At 51.8% G+C, this 22,113-nt stretch overlaps 2 gene segments (V, D, J or C); both read left to right on the plus strand.

The window, feature by feature from the left end:
• The first annotated feature begins 1,049 nt into the window (after positions 1–1,049).
• Positions 1,050–3,353, plus strand: LOC117885736. The segment is given in 3 exon segments: positions 1,050–1,182; positions 1,276–1,711; positions 3,236–3,353. Coding segments are annotated over 3 exon segments (546 nt in total).
• A 13,659-nt stretch (positions 3,354–17,012) lies between these two features.
• LOC117885744 lies at positions 17,013–17,798 on the plus strand. The segment is given in 2 exon segments: positions 17,013–17,102; positions 17,432–17,798. Coding segments are annotated over 2 exon segments (402 nt in total).
• Positions 17,799–22,113: the final 4,315 nt, after the last annotated feature.

The following is a 22,113-nucleotide window of genomic DNA, read 5'->3' on the forward strand; positions in this document are numbered from 1 at the left end:
GAAGCTGGGAATGGGCGACAGGGGATGGATCACTGGATGATGACCTGTTCTGTTCATTCCCTCTGGGGCACCTGGCATTGGCCACTGTCGGTAGACAGGACACTGGGCTAGATGGACCTTTGGTCTGACCCAGTCTGACCTTTCTTATATTCTAAATTATAGTCTAGAATCCCACAGTCCTAGGCACGGTACAAACACAGACCATAAAACCTCTCTCAGTCCCACCGAGTTTACAACCCGAGTGTAAATGGGAAGTGGAGTGTGACTGGGAACAGGAATATAAACACCAATATAAATATCAGCCGTGCAGAATAATCTTCCTTCACTGTAGCCTCAATCCTCCCTTGACTCTCCCCTAAAGAAAAACTCCCAGACACCCCACTCTCGGCCCACTAATGTCAGGGAGGCTTCACTGCACAACCTTAACTCTGTCCTCAGACTCCCCACCCCTCCCCCAGCTTCTCCCACCTGCACCCACAGGCGGGCCCCAGACCTGGTCCAAAGCACGAGCCAGGCTTGCTCAGATCACGTCCCTAATGTCATGGATCATTTCAATGTAGCCGGTCACTGCCGGGAAGGGAAAGGGGCTTCCGTCCCAAATCCCTCCCAGCGCCATGTGAAATCTTCCCTCTCCAGTGGGTGGCCCAGCCCAATGGATCCCTGGGACACGACCCCTCCCCAGTCACTGACCCCCCTGACCGGACGTTGCATGGCCCTTTGTGTGCGTGGAACGGGGCTCCAGAGCTGAGTCCTGCCAATCCCCAATATCACCTCACACTAGCCAGGCCCTCAGTTCCTGGGTGAGGAAATACAGTCACTGGAGGGAGCTGGTCATTTCTCCCAGGGGTCCGAAAGTGTCAGGAGGACCCAGCGCCCTGTGCCCGGCACTGCACAGACACACAGGACGGGACAGTCTGACTCCTGCACCCAAACCCTAGGGCGAGTCAGTCAGATCACTGGCAGCAGGAGTGTGTGTCTCTTTTAACCCGGGGGCATGCAAATAAGGGAGACAGTTTCCTGTTTAAATCTGTGCCTCTCTCTGACAGGCTGCACCCGGAGATACAATCCGCAGCCCCCCAGGTCTGTGCAGTTACCAGCCAGTCCCCTGAGAACTTTCCCCTCCAGCACCCGGGAAAATGGGATTTTTGCTCCTTGTAATTTTCACTGTAGCAGCTTTGGAAGGTATTTTCCTCCTCTGAATAACTGGCAGAGTTAGAAGAATATTGTGTTATCGCTGTTTTTATACCGATATTAATGGCCTGTCTTTATTCTCAGGTGTCCGGTCCCAAGCGCTGGTGGAGTCTGGAGGGGATGTGAAAAAGCCTGGAGACTCTCTCCGCCTCTCCTGCAAAGCCTCCGGGTTCACCTTCAGCAGCTACCATATGCACTGGGTCCGACAGGCTCCCGGGAAGGGTCTAGGATGGGTCGCTTATATAAGGTCCGATGGGGGTGATATGCAGTACCTTGATTCTGTCAAAGGCCGATTCATCATCTCCAGGGATAATTCCAAGAGTGAGCTGTATCTGCAAATGACCAGCCTGAGACCCGAGGACACCGGCCGCTATTACTGTGCGAGAGACACAGTGAAAGGAAACCGATTTGTGATCATACAAAAACCCAGGCTGCGGAATCGCCCTTCTCCTGGCAGCCGCGCGGGGGCAGAAGTGACACACACACCGCTCCGGGCTCAGACAGGAGACCCAGCAACCAGGTGAATGTAACACAAACCTCTGATCAGTTTTAACCCTTCTGTTCCCAGGCAATGTGTCTCCCCTTCCTGCCCAGAGCCCCGCTGGGCCTGTGGAGCAGAGATCCGTCGCTTCATCTGAGAACCCCAATCCGGAGTGAGTCCTGTTCTGAGTCGCTCTCCCCTCGCAGACCTGGCACGTTGGCTCTCCCGGGGCCCGTCTCTGTGTCAGACTCACAGGACAGCATCTGTCAGTGTAAAGGGGACAAGCGCATTGGGGTTTGCATCAGACCCAACGGATGGAGCGAATTGCTCCTGGGGCCAAATTCTCTGCTAGTGTAAAGTCACCGCAACGGCTTTCGCTAGACTCGAGTTACTCCAGATTTATACCAGGGAGGCTCTGGCCCTTTCAGCAAACTGGGATGTTTATCGCATTAATGCAGCGGAAGGTGATTAGTTCATTATAAACAATGTGGGGCCCCTCACCGTGGCGTCTCCGCCCTTCACAAGTGGTTATTGCCTTTATCCCCACAACACCGCCAGGAGGCTGGGAACTATCCCAGCCCCTGGTTCAGAGAGGGGAGACTGAGGCACAGAGAGATAGAGGCTGGGATATGGAAATGGGTCATTCAGAGTCCGGGCAGGGCTGTGGGCAGAGATCACCCAGCACCTGAATAAACCCCACTCTGCTGAGCCTGGGAATGTGGCACCACCGGGACTTTCCAAAGCGGCTCCGTGGATTGTTTTCACCCAACTGACATGTGGAAATCGCAGCCCGGCCTCTCCGCTGGTGTCAGTGGGTGGAGCTGAGACATCCCGACCCACAGGAAAGTTCCATAATGTCACCGAGTCACCATGGAGATAACAGACCCCGCCCCTCAGCCCGTGATGACATCACTCAGCCCAGCGCTGGCACTCGGGGCATTGGGGACAGTCACGTGACTAAGGGCTGTAGAACAGGAACACGAGGGGATTTAATGGGGTAGCTCAGGGAGAGGCGGCTGCTGAGGGAGAAGCAGAGGCCCGTTGGTGGGGGGTCAGGGGGGCACTAGGGTCACAGAACGCAGCTCCCACTGAGTGAGATTTGACCCAGGACTTTCCAAAGGCTTGTGTGACATTCCCATCCTACATTAGCTACCAGCCAATTGTCACTGCCAGGCCTCCCATGGCTACACAAAGCTGAACCTACTTCCCCTTGTACTCAGAGAGTGTCTAAGATTCTGGTCCTGCTGCCAAATCCTCGTGTCTCCCACAGTCGAACCCAAAGGCAGTGAGGAATAAGGGAAGCTTTTCCCTGACCCAAGAACACGCTCTAGCAGACCAGGGAAGGATGTCTGGGATTTGAGATCTTTTTACTTCTCCCTTAGGTAAAAGCACAAACATGATCCCCCAGCCCAGGCGCTTCACAACACAGAATAAGGGGCCCTCTGGGTCCTATTCTTCAAGACTGAGAGTAAAGCAAAGAGAAGGAGCTTGTGTCTTAAAGGAAGAGGATATGCAAATAGGGGGAAGAGTTTCCTGTTTAAATCCGTGCCTCTCTCTGCCCAGGCAGCACCCGGAGACACAGTCCACAACCCCCTGGCTCTGTGCAGTGACCAACCAATCCTCCTGAGAAACTTCCCCTTCAGCATCAGGGAAATCAGACTTTGGCTCCATTTGGTTTTCATTCAACAGTTTTGGAAGGTATTTGCCCCTCTTAAATGCATTGCAGAGAAAGGGGAGATATTGGATTACTGTTCTCAATACCATTTCTAAACGTGTCCTTATTCCCAGGTGCCCGGTCCCACATCCGGATGGGTGTGGAGTCCAGATGGGTGTGAAAAATCCAGGAGACTCTCTCCGACTCTCCTGCAAAGCCTCCAGGTTCACCTCCAGCGATTACTACATGAATTGAGTCCGTCAGGCTCCTGGGAAGGGCCTGGAGTGGGTCACCCAAATTCAAGTCACCTCTCCGTGCTACAAGGATTCCATCAAAGGGTGATTCACCATCTCCAGGGACAATCCCAACAACACGGTGTATTTGCAAATGAGCAACTTGAAGACAGAGGACACTGCCGGGTATTACTGTATTACGGTATTACAGTGAACAGAAACCTACAAATGATAATACAGAAACACCAGCTGTGGATTCCCCCTTATCCCATGGGACGCAGAGGGCTGCAGATCCATACACAATGCCCCACTGGGTGCAGGAATAGGAAGGGTCACCAGGCCAGGAGTAAAGTCAGGTTTTATGTATATAATTCCCAGACAATAGTCCATCGTGTTGCCCATCGCTCCATAGTGTGTGTGATCTCTGATCAAGTATCAGACAATGTATTAAAGAGAGACCCTCACAGCCTTTGCTAGATTCTCTGGCCACCCACCTGAACCCAGCGCTCCATACACCTACCCAGGCCCCACACACTCCCTGCTTCCAGCTTAACCCCCTTCGGGTCAATCCAGTACATGCAAAGCTGACAGCTCCCACTTCCTGGTTACATACTGACAGTAGCACCTCAGACAAAAGACTTGACTCAATGGGGCTCCCTTCCCGTCCCACCACGATGCTCTTTGCATTAGGAAACTTCATTTGACCAACTGGACGCTCACGTCGATTTTTGGAACATACAGTTGAACTACATTTTGAGGACAGAGTCATCCCTGCTCTAACTCAAGGGACTGGCCTGGGAAGTTGATTTGACACAAATGAAACCAACATACAACTCCCCTGACACCTAAGGAATGTAAGAGCAAAGTGGGGGCAAATCATTCCTCCCTCCTCTTTGCACAGCTGGGAATGGCCTCATAAGGTTCACATCAAGGCAGAGTCGGGCCCCCTGACCTTTTTAATTTAATTATTCACTATTCATATCACTTCTCACCAATTGCTTTCCTCTCCATGGTGCCTTCTGGTAGATTGTCCTGACCCAATCAGACCCAGCAGTGAAAAAGTCTGACATGCACTGTAGATGGATATAAGGTCCTCTACATCATGCCTTGGATCCAAAAGGCTTCTGGGAAGAAGTGGGAGTGGACGCTTTACTATCATACTTCCTATACCAACAGCTACTGGTCTACAACCCTGGGAGTGGCGGGGGGAGAGGCTCACAACCTCCAAAGACAGCGCCATCTCTATTTACACAAGCAGCCTAACGGACATGCACACAGAAAAGCTCTCTCTCTCTCACACACACACATACAATATTCTTCCTGAAAGGCAGCCACTTTATAGTACTTCATTATTGTTCAGAATCCAGACCCCTAACACACAAGAACCAAAGACAGAGAGAGACAAAGCAGGCTGCTCCCGAAGGGAGAGAGCACAACCCATCCCCATCCTGATCTACCATGGCTCTTTCCAAAGTGACTGTTAAAAATCCAGATCACAAGCTTCCCTACGGAGCCCAACAGCCTGCATGCAGGAGAAGGAAACTCCTTTCAAACTTAAAGTGATGGCTTCAAACGTTAAAGCAGTTTTCAATAAATTGCAATGGACTATTGACAATTCTGCTTCCAAGGCTACTAAACATTATGTGATTCTATTTATTCTGCCCCCCTCCATTAGCATTATCACGTAACTCCTGTCCACCCATATATTAAGGCTACAGTTTAAGGTATAGACTTTAGGGTTACGGCAAGACTTCAGGTCTCTGGGTAGGATTAAATTTAGTGTTAAGATTAGCTCTAGGTTTAGGGTTACAAATAGGGTTAGGATTTAGAGACAGAGAATAAATTTGAGGTTCAGGTTACAGTTAAAGGATAATGTGATACGTCATGTTTAATATTATGGCCAAATTTATAATTAGTTTATACTAATATAGTGATATATTATAGTTTAATTATAGTTTATACTAATATAGCCCATGAAAGCTTATGCTCAAATACATTTGTTAGTCTCTAAGGTGTCACAAGTACTCCTGTTCTTTCTATTCCTTCTGGTAACACATGAACTAGGGATCACCAAATGAAATTAATAAGCAGCAGGTTTAAAACAAACACAAAGAAGTATTTCTTTACACAGTACAGTCAACCTGTGGATCTCCTTGCCAGAGGATGTTGTGAAGTCCAAGACTATAAGAAGGTTCAAAAAAGAACTGGATAAATTCATGGAGGATAGGTCCATCAATGGCTATTAGCCAGGATGGGTAGGGATGGTGTCCCTAGCCTCTGTTTCCCAGAAGCTGGGAGTGGGCAACAGGGGATGGATCACTTGATAATTCCCTGTTGTGTTCATTCTCTCTGGGGCACCTGGCATTGGCCACTGTCAGAAGACAGGACACTGGGCTAGATGGACCTTTGGTCTGACCCAGTCTGGCCATTCCTATATTCTTATGTTCTTGCCATTTGGAGAAGGAACTATGCAGTATGATAACTCCAGGTGTGATTTGCAATGGGGTCTCGTGGAGTTAGGGGCCCAGATCATATTGAAACTGTTTGGAAGTTGAGCTACTAACTAATTTAGTCCCCTTTGAAAATAGTTGCCTACAGCTACAGTACCCACATAGTCTGCAAAGAGAGCATTGCTTTCACACACCTCTGGGCGTCCCGCTCCAAGACAAGGTCTTCTGCATCTGCCCTGTTTTCTAGGAAATATTCTTCTCTCTAAGGCTCTGATACAAAGCTTACTAACAGGGATGGGCGTCTACTCAGTGAATACAATAAACCCTGCACTAGGCTTTATATTTGACTCTACAGAGCTCACGTAATTCCAGGGAGTTGTTAATTTCTTTCTTATGCACAAGTACACTCAGGAGCTCCTCACACTGTGTCAGGCGCTGCACAAACACACAGCAAGACACAGTCTGACTCTCTTTCCCTGAGCCCTATTGCGAATAATTCACGTCACTCAGGGAGGGAGTTTGTGTCTCTTATAAGGGGCAGGATATGCGAATAAGGGGCCAGGTTCCTGTTTAAATCTGTCTCTATCTCTGCCCAGGCTGCACCTGGAGAGACAATCCGCAGCCCCTGGGTCTGTGAACCTGCCAATCACCTGCAAAACTTTCCCCAACAACACCAGGGAAATGAGTCTTTGTCTCCACTTCATGTTCTTTGTAGTGGCGCTGGAAGGTACGTTATCCCCATTAATTCACAGGAGGGGCCGGGTATCTGGGACTATTGCTGCTGATATCGATGTGGTGTGTGACACTTCTCTCTTCTGTCGTCTCACAGTGACTGATGTACAAAGTGCCCAGTGTGGCTGGTTCTCCCACTGTTCCCTGGTTAATTTCATTCGCTCCTTGAACCCGGGGCTAATAAATTACTGGTTTCCTCTGCTGACTGAGCTTTATTTATAATTTGTCCCTTTCCCCCCTTCTCCCCCAGGGCCCGCTCGCAGGTTGTTCTGACCCAGTCGGGGCCAGCGCTGAAGAAACCCGGAGAGTCCCATAAACTGCAATGTGCCACCAGCGGGTTCACTCTGAGCAGCACCTGGATGGACTGGGTCAGACAGGAGCCGGGAAAGGGGCTGACGCTGTATTACATTGAGGCAAACAAGCACTACGCCTCCTCCGTCCAGGGCTGATTCATAGACTCCAAGGACAGCACCAACTTCTACCTGCAAATGACCAGCCTGAGAGCGGAGGACACCGCCATGTATTACTGCGCGAGTTACACAGTGAGGGGAAGTGAGTCTGAGCTCAGACAAAAACCTTCCCCTGCAGTAACAGCGCAACGTGTCCACTGCTGAGGGCACGAACCAGCCCCGACTGCCAGGGACAGGTGATGGGAGCAGCCCAGAGAAAGTCCCCCAGGCTATAAATAGCTGCAGACTGGCATAATTTCATCACTGGTTTAATTCACTCCTGTTGACGTCACTAGGCTTCCCCCTAGGTAACTCGGGAGGGTGGAAGGCCACAAAGTGTCAATGAAGCCTTCCTGCACTAGGCCTAAGTGAACCAAACTCTATCCTTCCAAGTTTAAACTCTAATCCACCTCAAAAGCCAGGTGCAATTGGAATATGTAAGCAACCAGTTATCTGTGTGCAACCCCCTGCTCAAGCGGTAATAATGAGGCCTGCATGTTTCTGGCTGAAGGGAAAAAGGACAAGATAACGGTTTAAAGAAGTTACTAACAAGCTAGGCTTATAGCTGCCAAGAATGACTTAACTGCTTAAATGTAATCGTTATTTGCTTAGTAACTATTACCAGGGATGGGAGGGGTAGAGGGAAGAATGGGGGGGGGGGAAAGGGAGGGCTAGAGGAGAAGGGGGGGTGAGGCTTAACTGCAAAATGTATAAAAGAAGAAAAACTGTTTCTGTTGGTGTGCTTGATCTGAGACGTGCCTGTCTCCTAGCACCGCTTTGGGATTCCAAATAAACTTTGTTTGCTTCTCCCCCTGGTGTGTTTATTGGTGCGAAGCACACCGGGCAACGAACCCGCTGTTGCTGTCCTCGGGCCTCTGTGCTGGCAACACTCCCCCTGGAATTCCTCTGAGCATCAGACACGGTGTTGTAATGATTATTCTCTTCCCTCTTTTTTTATTCCAGACACATGGACAAAACAGTGCTGCATACAGAAAAATACGCACACACACACACAAGCACAGTCAGGCAATCACTGCTACACAAAAACACAGAAGTACACACAGCGAGGAAACGTGCAAACACACATACAATCACTCAAAAGCAAATACACCTCTAAACACACATGAAAAAGCAATTGCAAAGACACAAACAAATAAACGCATCCATCTGTATACACCCAGAAACACACACATACGAACAAGTACACACATAAACACAAACAAACACACAGACACACAAATACAATTACTGTGGATGCATCAAACATAAAGCCAGTCCGGATCAGACAAAAGCAGCAACACAAAGAGTTCACCGCCTGACGGGCGCTGTGAGCCACAGACCCCAAATAACACGGTGACGGGCGCATCAGAGAGACGGGTCGGGGGGGGGGGGGGCAATGTGGGGCTCTGGATTATAAATATTTGCAAGCCCATTGCAGTTCTACGCGGGTTTTAATGATTCACCCTGGAATTGCTCCACCTCAGACACTGCCATGCTAAGAGCTATTCTCACCCCTTTTTCTACTTCACACACACACACACACACACACACACACACACACACACACACACACAATCAAAGAACTGGAAGGGAGGCCATAACGTCCAGTCCCTTGCACTCATGGCAGGACTCAGTATTACCTAGACCATCCCTGACAGGTGTTTGTCCAACTTGCTCTTAAAAATTTCCAATGATGGAGATTCCACAACCTCCCTGGGCAATTTATTCCAGTGTTTAACCACCCTGACAGTTAGAAAGTTTTTCCTAATGCCCAACCTAAACGTCCCTTGCTGCAATTTAAGCCCTTTGCTTCTTGTCCTATCACAGGTTAAGGAGAATATTTTTTCTCCCTCCTCCTAACAACCTTTTATATATTTGTAAACTGTTGTCATGTCTCCTCTCAGTCTTCTCTTTTCCAGACTAAACAAACCCAGTTCTTTCAATCTTCCCTCATAGGCCATGTTTCCTAGACCTTTAATCATTTTTGTTGCTCTTCTCTGGACTTTCTCCAATTTGTCTACATCTTTCCTGAAATGTGGCACCCAGATCTGGACACAAAATTCCAGTTGAGGTCTAATCAGTGCAATGTAGAGCGGAAGAATTACTTCTCCTGTCTTGCTTTCAACCTGGGAATAAACACAATGAATTATCACCCTCGGCACCGAAGACTGGAATGTTCAAAGTGAGGGTTTGACACCCCCCACCCAAATCCCTTTCCAATCAGTGGGAATGGGTTACCCAGTGCTCCGTGGAGGATTTGGAAATCAAACCTCATGTATGTATTTCACCAGTGAAGGGTGCTAGTGTTTATACATCCACTGATTCTGTTATTTCAGATTTATATCCACCGGGTGTTACGTTTTGATAACCCAATATTGGGCATCTTAACATCTGAGTTTATCAATTATCTTTAAGCTCACACTGAAGTCCCACTGATGTTAAAGTGGCTTTAGTGTTTCCCTGGATTGGGGCCCAAATTTCATTAACATAGTCTGGCATCCTTCATGACTGTGTCCTTCTAAACTCTGAGGTCATTTATTTGTAATGGTGGACGAAGCTGAGGTTTAGTCAAATGATTTAGCAACACCCACATGCAAATGAAATAGGAAACTGAGTGATAAAGGCGAGCAGGCGACCCTCACCGGAGAGCCATCAGCAGAGGAAGGGTTACTGCTTTGCAACCCGCCAGGTTGTTGTGGAGAATGAAAATGATCTGTCTGGGGGTCTTTTTCTTTTTGGCAGCTTTCTCAGGTGAGTGGATGAACCTACGGGTGTCTGGTTAGGACAGCTGGGCTAGGACAGGGAAGATGGTTTTAAAGCTAAGATGTAGGAGGTGGATTCAGGAATTCTGGATTCTAAATCCTATAGATCTGAACAAATCACGCCAGATGGAATTTTAAAGCCATAAAGAGGATATTGATACTGAAATTTCATGAATCTTTAATGGGAACTAGGTGTCAAAATGCCTTAGGGAGCTTTGAAAAATCTCAGGCTGATTCTGTGCCTCAGTTTCCCATCTGTAAAATGGGGATAACTGTACTTCCCAGCAGTGTGGCATGGATAAATTCGTTATTACATACAAGCAGATCAGATAGTGTCATGAGAAGAGCAACAGAAGGAAAAGATGGAATTAACTGTGTTTTTGTTGTTTATTTACAGGTGTCAGTTCCCAGATCCAGCTGACCCAGTCTGGGGCAGAAATCAAGAAGCCTGGAGAACCTGTGAAGCTGACGTGTAAAACAGCTGGTTACACCTTTACCAGCTATTACATTCAGTGGTTACGACAGGTGCCCGGGAAAGGACTGCAGTGGATAGGACTTATCAGTCCCAACAATGGAGGCACCCACTATGCCCAGGCCTTCCAGGGGCGATTCACCATCACCAGGGACACCTCCATAAGCACGGCCTATCTACAGCTGGGCAGCCTGAGAACCGATGACACGGCCACATATTACTGTGCTAGGGACACAGTGACACAAACTACATCTAGACCAATTCAAAACCCCTCCAGCGAGAGAACCCCGGTGTCCTGCTACCACTGGAGCCTTTAGTCCCTCCAGAGAGCATTTGCCCATGTAAACAGACTGAGGGTAATTTCCCCCAAATGTCTTGGGCTCCTATCTCACTTACACCTCAGGGTAAGTACATTGTTTCTGTCTCCTAGGTCACTTTTCAAAGTATGAATTAGGCTCCTATGACAGAGCAATCTGTCACAGCAGCAAAACTGTCCTCGTAAATGCCCTAAGCACCAGGCTATGGGGTATTTTGGGGAGGGGTCTTTCAATCTATCCCATTCAAACTGTTCCTCCGTGACTAAGTTAATAACCATTAGGCCTGAAAGAGAACAGGGGCTGTTTAAAACCCAAATATCACCCTCCCCTGCCAGTGGAAGATGTGGGCTCAAATCCCTGCTCCCACATCAGGTGGGGAGGGGGTGTGTGAGAGAATAGAACTGGCAAGTGCTCTAACCACTAGGCTAAAAGCTAAGGGAAGCACCATGAACTCCTTCTCTGGCACAAGTGCTTTTGGGGAATGGGGTGGAGGAGGGTTAAGTAACAGCTGAGGCACCTAACTCCCTTTAACAAATGGGAGACAGGCCAGTCCTCGCTTACAGACAGCCCCCAAACCAGAAGCAAATACTCACCAGCAACTACACACCACACACAAAAAACATCAACCCAGGAACCAATCCCGGCAACAAACCCAACTCTGTCCGAATATCTATTCAAGGGACACCATCATAGGGCCCAATCACATCAGCCACACCCAGGGGCGGCTCTATGTTTTTTGCCGCCCCAAGCACGGCAGGCAGGCTGCTTTCGGCGGCACTCCTGCGGGAGGTCCGCTGGTAACGTGGATTCGGCAGCATGCCTGCTGGAGGTCCGCTGGTCCTGTGGCTTCGGCGTACCCGCCGCCGAATTGCCACCGAAGCCGCGGGACCGGCGGACCTCCCGCAGGCATGCCGCCGAAGGCAGCCTGACTGCCACCTTCACAGCGACCGGCAGGCCGCCCCCCGCGGCTTGCCACCCCAGGCATGCACTTGCTGCGCTGATGCCTGGAGCCGCCCCTGGCCACACCGTCAGGGGCTCATTCACCTGCACATCTACTAATGTGATATATGCCATCATGTGCCAGCAATGCCCCGCTGCATGTACATTGGCCAAACCGGACAGTCTCTACGCAAAAGAATAAATGGACACAAATCAGACATCAAGAATTGTAACATTCAAAAACCAGTAGGAGAACACTGCAGTCTCCCTGGACACTCAATAGCAGACTTAAAAGTCGTCATTCTTCAACCAAAAAAGCCTTCAAAAACAGACTTCAGCGAGAAACTGCCGAACTGGAATTAATCTGCAAATTTGACACCATCAAATTAGGCCTGAGTAAAGACGGGGAGTGGCTGGGTCACTACAAAAAATAATTTCACCTCTGTTGATACTCACACCTTCTTGTCAACTGTTGGGAATGGGCCACTTCCACCCTGATTGAATTGGCCTCATTAGCACTGCCCCCCCCCCCCCCTTTGTAAGGCAACTCCCATCTTTTCATGTGCTGTATATTTATAGCTACCTACTGTATTTTCCACTCCATGGATCTGATGAAGTGGGTTTTAGCCCACGAAAGCTTATGCCCAAATAAATGTGTTAGTCTCTAAGGTGCCACAAGGACCCCTCCTTGTTTTTACAGATACAGACTAACACGGCTACCCCTCTGAAACCGCTCCTCAGCATTTCCTAGGGCAGAGGTGGGCAAACCACGGCCTGCGGGATAGTCCTGCCCGGCCCTTGAGCTCCCAGCTGGCCCAGGGTGGCTAGCCCCCCGCTCTCCCCCTCACCCGCAGCCTCAGCTCACTGTGCCACCAGCGCTCTGGGCAGTGGGGCTGCGAGCTCCTGCCAGGCAGGGCAGCTGCGAGAGCCGCCGGCCTGCTCGGGTGCTGTAGACAGTGTGGCGGCATGGCTGGCTCCGGCTGGGCGGTGCGGCTGCCAGTCCTGGTGCTCTGAGCGCCATGGTTAGGGGGTATGGGGGTTGGATAAGGGGCAGGAGATCCCGGGGGGTAGTCAGGGGACAGGAAGCAGGGGGCGTTGGATAGGCATGGGAGTCCCGGGAGGGGGCAGTCAGGGGGAGCGGGTGTGGATAGGGGTCAGGGCAGTCAGGGGACAGGAAGCAGGGGGCATTGGATAGGCATGGGAGTCCCGGGAGGGGGCTGTCAGGGGGAGCGGGTGTGGATAGGGGTCAGGGCAGTCAGGGGACAGGGAGCAGGGGGCGTTGGATAGGGAGTGGAGTCCCTGGGGGGGCAGTTAGGGGTGGGGGACAAGGAGCAGGAGGGGTTGGATGCGTCAGAGGTTCTGAGGGGGGAGTCAGGGGGCAGGAAGTGGGTGGGGGCAGAGGGGTGGTGGTGGCGAGGCTGTTGGGGGAGGCACAGCCTTCCCTACCCGGCCCTCCATACAGTTTCGGAACCCTGATGTGAGCCTCGGGCCAAAAAGTTTGCTTATCCCTGTCCTAGGGGGTAGATGAGGCAGCTCCCCGCTCACTGTGCTGGTTTTTGCAGACCCCATCATCAAGCACCTAACTCTCCTCTACACCTGCATCCTTAGCTCTAGGGCAGACCCACCTGCCCAGATGGGGAGTGGCAGGGGACGGCTCCTCTCACACCCCTCTGCTGGCCCCTTCTCAGCTGCAAGGGCCAGTCCCAGCCAGTGTCTTCTCCAGGTTCTTCCACTGGGCCTCCTGGTCTCAGCGCATCACACAATAGTTCAGTCCCCTCCCAAGGGCAGCTCTGAACCAAGGTCCTTCCCCATTTCAAGGGCTTGACTTCAGTTCCCCTCCTCCCTTGTGAGGGTACTGGGCCCCCGGGTTTCTCCCTCTGGGAGTCCATGGGCCACTTCAACCAGCCTCCCACCCCTCCTGGGCTCTTGGGTCCCCAGGCCTGATCCCGTGGGGTTGGGGGGCAAAGAGGGAAATTGTCCCAGGGCTAGGGTTACCATATTTGAATTTTCAAAAAAGAGGACACTCTGGGGGGGGGGAGAGTAGCCCCACCCCCTAGCCACTCCCTCCCACTTCCCGCCCCCTGACTGCCCCCCACAGAACCCCCAACCCATCCAACCCCCCCTGCTCCTTTTCCCCTGATCGCCCCCTCCCGGGACCCCTTCCCCTAACCACCCCCCAGGACCCCTATCTAAGCCTCCCTTATCTTTGTCCCCGACTACCCCCTCCTGAGATCCCCCACCCTAACTGCCCTCCTAGGACCCCACTTCCTACCTGTCCCCTGACTGTTCTGACTCCTATCCACACCCCTGCCCCCTCCAGATCCCTGGGACTCCCATGCCCCATCCAACCGCTGCCTGTCCCCTGACTGCCCCCCTGAGCCCCAAACCCATCTAACCTTCCCTGTCCCCTGACTGCCCCGATCCCTCTCCACACCCCTGCTCCCTGACAGGCCCCCCCCGAACCACCACCCCATCCAACCCCCCCCCTGCTCCCTGCCCCCTGACTGCCCCGATCCCTCTCCACACCCCTGCTCCCTGTCCCTTGACTCGCCGCGCTCCCTGCCCTGCCCCCACCCCAGCTCACCTCCGCTCCGCCTCTGCCTTGAGCGCACAGCTGCGCCGCTCCGCTTCTCACCCCCTCCCTCCCAGGCTTGCCACCGAACAGCTGTTTGGCGGCAAGCCTGGGAGGGAGGGTTGAGAAGCGAAGTGGAGCGGCGCAGCTGCGTGCTCAAGGCAGAGGCGGAGCGGAGGTGAGCTGGGGCGGGGTTCCCCTGCGCCCCCCCCGGGTTACCTACTGCAGGCAGCCCTCCCCGCGCCCCCCTGCCCCAGCTCACCACCGCTTTGGGGTCTTTAAATAGCCATCCAGGGGAAATCCAGACATTTTTAGCTTTTTACAAATTCCACCCGGATGGTTATTTAAAGACCCAAAAGCTGGACATGTCCGGGGAAACCCAGATGTGTGGTAACCCTACCCAGGGCCCAGGACCCTTTTAAATCGCCCTGGCATGGGAGGCTAGCCCCCGGCTCCACCCCTTCCGCCTGCGCCCTTCCCCCGTGGCCGAAGCCTGGAGACGCCCCACAGCCAGAGGAGCCAGACGCAGCCCCACCCCTACCCGGAGGAGCCCCGGTCTAACATTCCTGCTGAAGGGAATGAAGGGCCCCCCCACCTAATTAATGGAGCCCCATAGGCTAGCTCGACTAATTAGGTGCCTCCTGGACCCTGGAGAGGAGGTGGAAGAAGGTGAGGTGATGGGAGAAATAGGAGATATGTGGGGGTCAGGGGGTTGAGGTGGGGGTGGGGGGGTTGGAGTGTCCCAGCCCCAGCCGGGGTGGGGAGAGCAGGCTGTAGGAGATGGAGGGGCTGAGGAGAGCAGGCTGTGGGGGTGGGGGAATTAGGCTTCGTGGGGAGGTGCCAAGATTTCTGGTGAGTTGCTGGCATTTGGGGCATGTGGCTACCTGGGAGTGATCGTATGGATAAAGTGGAGCAATCCAAGGTCTGAAGAAATCGATCTGTGATTGTATTTTCATTGGTGTCACTTTAAGAAGCTGCTTTATGCTATTTGCTCTGTCTTAGATACTGACCCTGCAAACAGTTGTGCCTGTTGAGGGCTCCCATGCAGAGGCGTTTGCAGGATTGGGGGTTTAGTGAATCAATACCGGAGCACGTGGATAGGCCTAGCTCAGGGAATGGGCAAGCTATGGCCCGCAGGATGGATCCGGCCCATCAGGGCTTTGGATCTGGCCCGCGGGATTGCCACCCCATGGTGCCGCAGGGCTAAGCAGGGGAAGCGGCCGGCACCACGTCCCTGGGGCCCCTGGGGGAAGGGGGGCAGAGGGCTCTGTCCGCTGCCCTCGCCTGCAGGCACCGCCCCCCGCAGCTCCCATTGGCTGGGAACGGGGAACCGCAGCCAATGGGAGCTTCCGGGGAGGTACCCGCAAATGAGGGCAGCACATGGAGCCTTCTTCCAGGAGCAGAGTGGGGACAGAGTGGGGACAGGGTGCCAGTGGCAGCCACCCCAGAGCCACTCCAGGTAAATGGCACCAGACTGGAGCTTGTACCCTGCACCCCAACACCTGCCCTTAGCCCCTTCCTGCACACCGCACCCCCTCCCACTCCCTAACCCCCTGCCCCAGCCCTACATTCATGGCCCTGCATGCAATTTCCCCACCCAGATGTGGCCCTCCGGCCAAAACGTTTGCCCACCCCTGGAATAGAGGGTATCTGATTTAGTGGCTGGCAAAGCAGAAATAGAATCCGCCTCAGTTACTATGAATAATGAGCTTTCGTCCCTTCAGCCCGCTTTGTAAACATGGACTAAGAGGAAGAAACGCCAGAGACATTGTATAACGACTGGTGGTGGAATATCCCCTCCCCCCCAGTGTTTGCACACCAACATTTTGCCACTATTCACACAGACGTGCAGAAGGCTGAAAGGTGCTTGTGCAGCGCGTTGTGGCTGCTGAACAATTCAAGACCGGGCTGTGATATATCAGGACAAGTGGGGGGAGGTAGTTAAAGGTTCGGTTTTGCTTCCTGCGTAACTTCAGGATCGTTCCTACCCACCTGGCTGTCACCTGAACACAGCTGTTTCGGACACTGCCCAAGAAATGCACCGAGCCCTTTTCGTTTGGGATTTTCGAAGGCACCCAAACGATTTAGGCACCTGCATCCCACTGCTTGGCAACGGGAATGGGACTCCTCGCTCCTTCGGCCTCCTTTGAAAATCTCAGTCTAAGTGACTGGCCCAAGAGCACAAAGTGAATCTGTAGCAGAGACAAAACTGACCCCAGGGTCCCTGATTCACAGCCCACAAGACACCCCGCCATGCTCTTTGCAGAGAACTATGAAACTCTGGAGCATCAGGAGAGGGAGTGGTGGGGCCTGTGCCTGTCCCAGCTTCATGTTCTACATCCCTGGGGAGGGCTCTCATGCAATGGGCTTCGACAGGGCGAGCGGGTTGGAAACAGCAGTGGAGAGGGGTTTGGTCCAGGGGCCAAACTGCTGGGAACAGGCCGTGAGGAAACATCGCTCTCAGATTGTCTGTAGGTCCTGTCCCGAGTCTGGGGCAGGGAATCCTTCTTCCCCTTCTGTTTTCACATAGCCCCGTTCTCCGGCTCAGAGTTCTGGTCTCTTCTCTACTGTACCAGGTCACCCCCCGACCCTCACTGCGCCACGCCCCCACCCCCATCAGCCTCTCGCCCGGCCCTGCCCGCTCGCTGAGTTCAGACCCTTTTATTTCCCACCCGCCCGGCTCTCCCCCGAATATGCAAAGCTGCCACAACCGACTCCCTACTTAACCGCTGACTCCGCCATCTCAGCCAAAGGCTCCACATCCAGCGCAGGGACTTACAGGGCTGTGCTCCCATCCCATCACCATGCTGGGTCCACTGAGAATCTGCGTTTTCCTGCTTGGCCTCTCAGGTGGGTTTGTTTCTCTGTTCACCCGTCGGTTTTAGATCGCTCTGCAGTTCATGGGCTGAGGGTTTTTCCCTAAAGTTCCTAAGTTATCTAGGAATGTGTATCTAGGAAAGTCAATAGTGCTCGTGCTCCCAAATAATGTGAGTGCTTTAGAAAATCCCCTCCACAACTCATCCTGCGTGGGAAGACATTGAGATCTGGGGAGTCACTAGGGAGTGTTTAGATTAATCTCTACATACACTAGAGAGAAGGAGACAGACCCGTATCTGTCGGTGTCTCTAATCTGTTGTTTTTAAACATTACTTTTAACAGCCCGCTTTGTTTCTCTCCAGGGGCCCGGGCACAGGTGGTTCTGACCCAGTCCAGCCCGGAGATTAAGAAACCCGGGGAATCCACTAAACTCACATGTGCCGTGAGCGGCTTCGATCTCAGCAGCTATGGAATGAACTGGGTCCGACAGGCTCCAGGAAAGGGGCTGGAGTGGCTGATCTACTATTATTCATCGTCTAGCAACAGCTACTCCCCGACCATCCAGGGGCGATTCACAGCCTCCAAGGACAGCTCCAATTTCTACCTACACATGACCAGCCTGAGAGCGGAGGACACCGCCGTGTATTACTGCGCGAGGGACACAGTGAGGAGAAGCCGGTCTGAGCTCAGACAAAAACCTCCCCTGGTGTTAATTTAAAAAGAAGCCCCCAGCAGGTGGCGCTCTGGAGCTACACACAGCAGGGAGCCCCTGGCAGCAAAGACACTCAGCCGGGACAGGCTGGTCTGTCTCCTTCGTCCTCCTCTCCCTGCACCAACAGGACTGACACAATCCTTTAAACAAACGCGTGCAAAAGGGCCAGGTTGTCTCTCCTGCGGCTTGTCTTCCTTTGCCTCAATCAAACACAGGCCGGGAAAGGAAAACAGTTAAGCACTAATTACTACGTGACATTTATTTGCTTCTCTCAGGCGCGAGGGAGTAGCTGCTCCTACTGCTCCAAGTGAAGTCAATGATTAGTTTATCATTTTGCATGATGGCCCCTGGAGTCACAGTCATGGGCCGGAGCTCTATTGTGCGAGGCGCTGCACAAACAGATCGAACAGCCGGTCAGAGCCCCACGGAGCTTATGAACCGTAAGACAAGACACAACAGATGGGCAGGGGGAGATACATGGGGGAGGGGAGACAAGGAACCAATGAGACAATATTGATCAGCATGATCGGCAGGGACCCCTCAGCAAACCAGCCGCCCGTTGTCAATACTTTCTTATGCTCCAGGGCAGAGGAGGATTTTAGGAGCGCTTTGAAGGGAAATAATGAGGCAGCATTAACCAAATTCCCCACTCCCCCCAGCCTATCCCGCTCCCAAGGCGAGGGGCAGCCGCGGGGAAAAGCAGATGGCTACTTGTTTAAATAGTTAACAAATGGACAAAGGAGGCTTCCGTAGGAAGATGGGCATTGTCACTGTGGATGAGAACAGGCACCAAACTAGCCCATTCGCCTACCTCCTCTAGCGGTAAACGCCAACTGCATCAACATTGCAAGGGGCAGTTATAGAGAATCGAACCCCAGGGGAATTTCCCTCTGTACCTCTCCACACTTGTATATTGGTTTCTCCCAGAAATCAGTTTAATCTGAACAATGCAAAGCAAATGTTATTAGTGACTCCTTAGACCAAGGCAGACAAGAGAAAAAAGTACTACAGTGACACCTAAAGTTAGATCTAAAATGATCAAATGTTAAAAACGTATAAAGATTGTAAAGGCATATTCGCCTTTAATCCGTATGTGATCACCGTGCCACTGGTCTTCTCCAGCCTCCCTTCATGCGCAGAGAGCCCCCGCTGGAGCCGCAGAGACAGGGTCAGTTCTCAGCGAATGTCCTGTGCTCTGAGAGGCCAAGGAAGAGGCATCGGGGGCAAACCCTGGAGAGCCCTTTTGGCAGCACAGATTACAGGGAAATCACTGATGGGGAAGGTTTTTCACCTGCCCTAAACAACATGGGCAGAGGCAGTTACAATAGCCGTTGCCCTTATATTGGCCTTCCAAGGCCGCTGTGTGCCTGGATTGAAAAGGAAGAGTTGTAAAGGCCTCAGCGTGTGATTACAACCATGATCTAACTAACTGGCTGTCAAGGCTGATTCCCCGCTCTGGCACTCCGAGTGCAGAAGTGGGGGGGCTGCAAAGACCTTTAATAGAAGCCTGGAGTGGCAAATATTTTCTTAACTCCCAAGGTTCCAGATCCCCAGGCCTTGGGTCCTATCGCTGCCACCACCCCCCAAATGCAAACACCCCCGTGAGAGCCCAGGAAGGCGCACTTGGGAATTCCTTCCTGTGGGTCCCCTCAAGCTCTTTCACCCCCTCCCCCCGGGGAAGAGCCGAGGAAAGAAAAGAGAAAAGGAAATCAGCTGTTGCCACCAGCTGAACCTGGAACCCTTTGTTCCTCTTAGCAGCTAACTGAACAACATGCACATGGACCTCTTTACTTCCTGAGACACAGAAACCATGTTCTTAAAAAGGGTAATTTTAATATATTAAAAAAAAAAAGAGGAAAACATCTGGAAAATCACGCTGTTGCTAGATATTAAAGAGCAACTGGAAAGAATTAAACACCAGGAATGGCTTCCCTGGGGTCCAGTTTAAAGATTACAAAAGAAAACAAAAGCACAGAGGAATCCACAAGCCCCAATTTCAGAGATAAACCTGATCTCGTTTAACTGAACATTTCCTGTCCTACTTACATGTCCGTAGTTCCAAAGGAGTAATTCCAGGTATGAATGCTGAGGAACGTTCATACCTGGCCAAGCTCCTTACAGCATACCCGCTGCTCTGTCTCTCCAGCTGAGAGAACAGTAACAGACAGCCCACAGAGGGGAAGTTTTTTCCCCCAATTTTAAAAGTTTCTAGTCTTCCCATTGGCCAGTTGCCAACTCACTTCCTTTTACCTAAGCATTTCAGTGAGATTTCTTAACGCTTTACAGGTAAGGCAAGTAGAATACCACTACGAAGAAGGATTTTTATAGCTATCAGACTGGCTGAGTGTCCATAAAAGAGTGCTACCCCCCTCCCTCCATTTACCACACTGGCATATCCACAAGTCTTTGAAGGAATAGCTGAATAGCTGAACTTGAAACTGCTGCCAAACCCAGCTGTTTATCAATAGCCACTATTCCCATGTGATTAATTTAATCTAGAACAGGTGTTTTAAGGCCACCTCACCTCAGTAGTTGTGTGTGTCACGTTCATTAGCGAATCTTAAAGAGGAGAAATGTAATTCCCATTGTAGAAATGGGGACCAGTTTTAGTGAGCTGGGAGCCTAAGTCCAACTTTCAGAAGTGACTTAAAGTTAGCAGCCTGAATCCCAGAGAAAGGGATTTGGATTTAGGTTCCAAAATCATTTAGTTACCCCGAGCCCAACTCCCTGAGGCACCTTTGATTTCAAAGCGCCACACACTACCCACAGGGCCGGCCCACAACATTTTGGCACCTGAGGTGGGGAGCTCAAATGATGCCCCCATGCCCCCTTGATGGGCCAAAACTTTGAAAGGTCTCAATTCTGCCTTCTTCCTGTTCTACTCCTCTCATGGTACCGCTCTGCTACCTACCCCAATAAAGGAGAACTAACAACTTAAAATGGCTTGTTCAAAAATGTTACGTAACACTTAACTTTCAAACGCCTGAACAGCAAATGTAACTATTTTTGTCTGCATAGTAAACACTGGCATTTTCATCTGTTTGAATAATCAACTTGGTGCTTTCTGTGCCTTCTTGATTGCAAAGATTTGAACTGCTTCCTGAAGGTCCACAGTCTGGGGCAGCTCATGCTCTGTTGAGATGGTTGCAAGCAGGGGCAGCTCTAGGTTTTTTGTTGCCCCAAGCAAAAAAATATTTGGCCACCCCCCTCCCCCTGCTTTTTTTGTGTGTGTGGCTTTTACATGTCTGCACGGCACCTGATTTGCATTGTTTTCCACTCTGCTCAGCAATGGCTGATGATGGCTCTTTAATCTCATTCCAAGGGCATCTCTTCGATTCAAAAGAAAGCTGGGGCTTGTATTCGTTACTTGGTTTATTGGGGGCAACTTGTCTTATTAAAGGAGAATCTCTTTTGCATTAGCTTTTCTTTCAGTGCATGCCCCTCCAACTTCACTTCCCACCCAGACTGGAAGCGAGATCGGAGAGTTTCACTCCTTAAAGTCTAAAACCCACGAGTGTTTCTTTCCCCTGCTTCTCCCTCCTTTCGATAAAAGGCTCCTGGTGTCTTTTCCTTTCACCTTCATTGGAAGGAATGTCCCCTGACCCCCCAGTTCCCGCTTTCCCATCACCACCCTCCTTCCAGTGACCTGCTCCTGTAGCGAATGCCTCACATGTCTAGGGTTGGGAAATATCCTACACATCAAAAGGGAGAGGGTCTGGGGGCGCCACTCAGTCTGTCCCAGAACCATGAAAAAACCTCACCTGGACAGTTCAGCTCCTAAATCTCTCCCTCCTCTTCCCCAGCACTAGCGGGGTTTGCATCCAAGCAGCTGTGAATTACATTTACTGCTGGGGATGGTTTTTTGTTTGTTGTTTTACCGCAGTGTCACAGGGTGGACACCTGCTCCTGCCCTGGGAGAGGGCTGCGGCTCTAAAAGCTGGGCTAATGGGGAAGCGGCCGCAGCTGGGCCACACCCCAATCAGGCCCCAGCTGCCTGTATATCAAGGCTGGGAGCCAGGGGCTGAGCCGTCTCTGTGTTCAGAGAGAGACGGGCCTGGCTGCAGGGAGCTTAACTAAGTGCCTGGAGTGGAGTGGAGCAGGGCTGGGGAAAGGCCAAGGGAGCCGGGGAGCTCCGGCCTAGGAAAGCCCCAGGCTGCAGGCCTGGTAAGGCCTATTAGTTACTGGGTTGCAGGCAGGGTCGGCGCTTCCATTTAGGCGACCGAGGCGGTCACCTAGGGCAGCAGGATTTGGGGGGCGGAAATTCTGCGGCGGGGGGTCCTTCCGCGCTCCGGGTCTTTGGCGGAAATTCTGCGGCGGGGGGGCCTTCACTCG

This window comes from Trachemys scripta, chromosome 12 (assembly GCF_013100865.1).
Source record: "Trachemys scripta elegans isolate TJP31775 chromosome 12, CAS_Tse_1.0, whole genome shotgun sequence".
Lineage (NCBI taxonomy): Eukaryota > Metazoa > Chordata > Testudines > Emydidae > Trachemys > Trachemys scripta.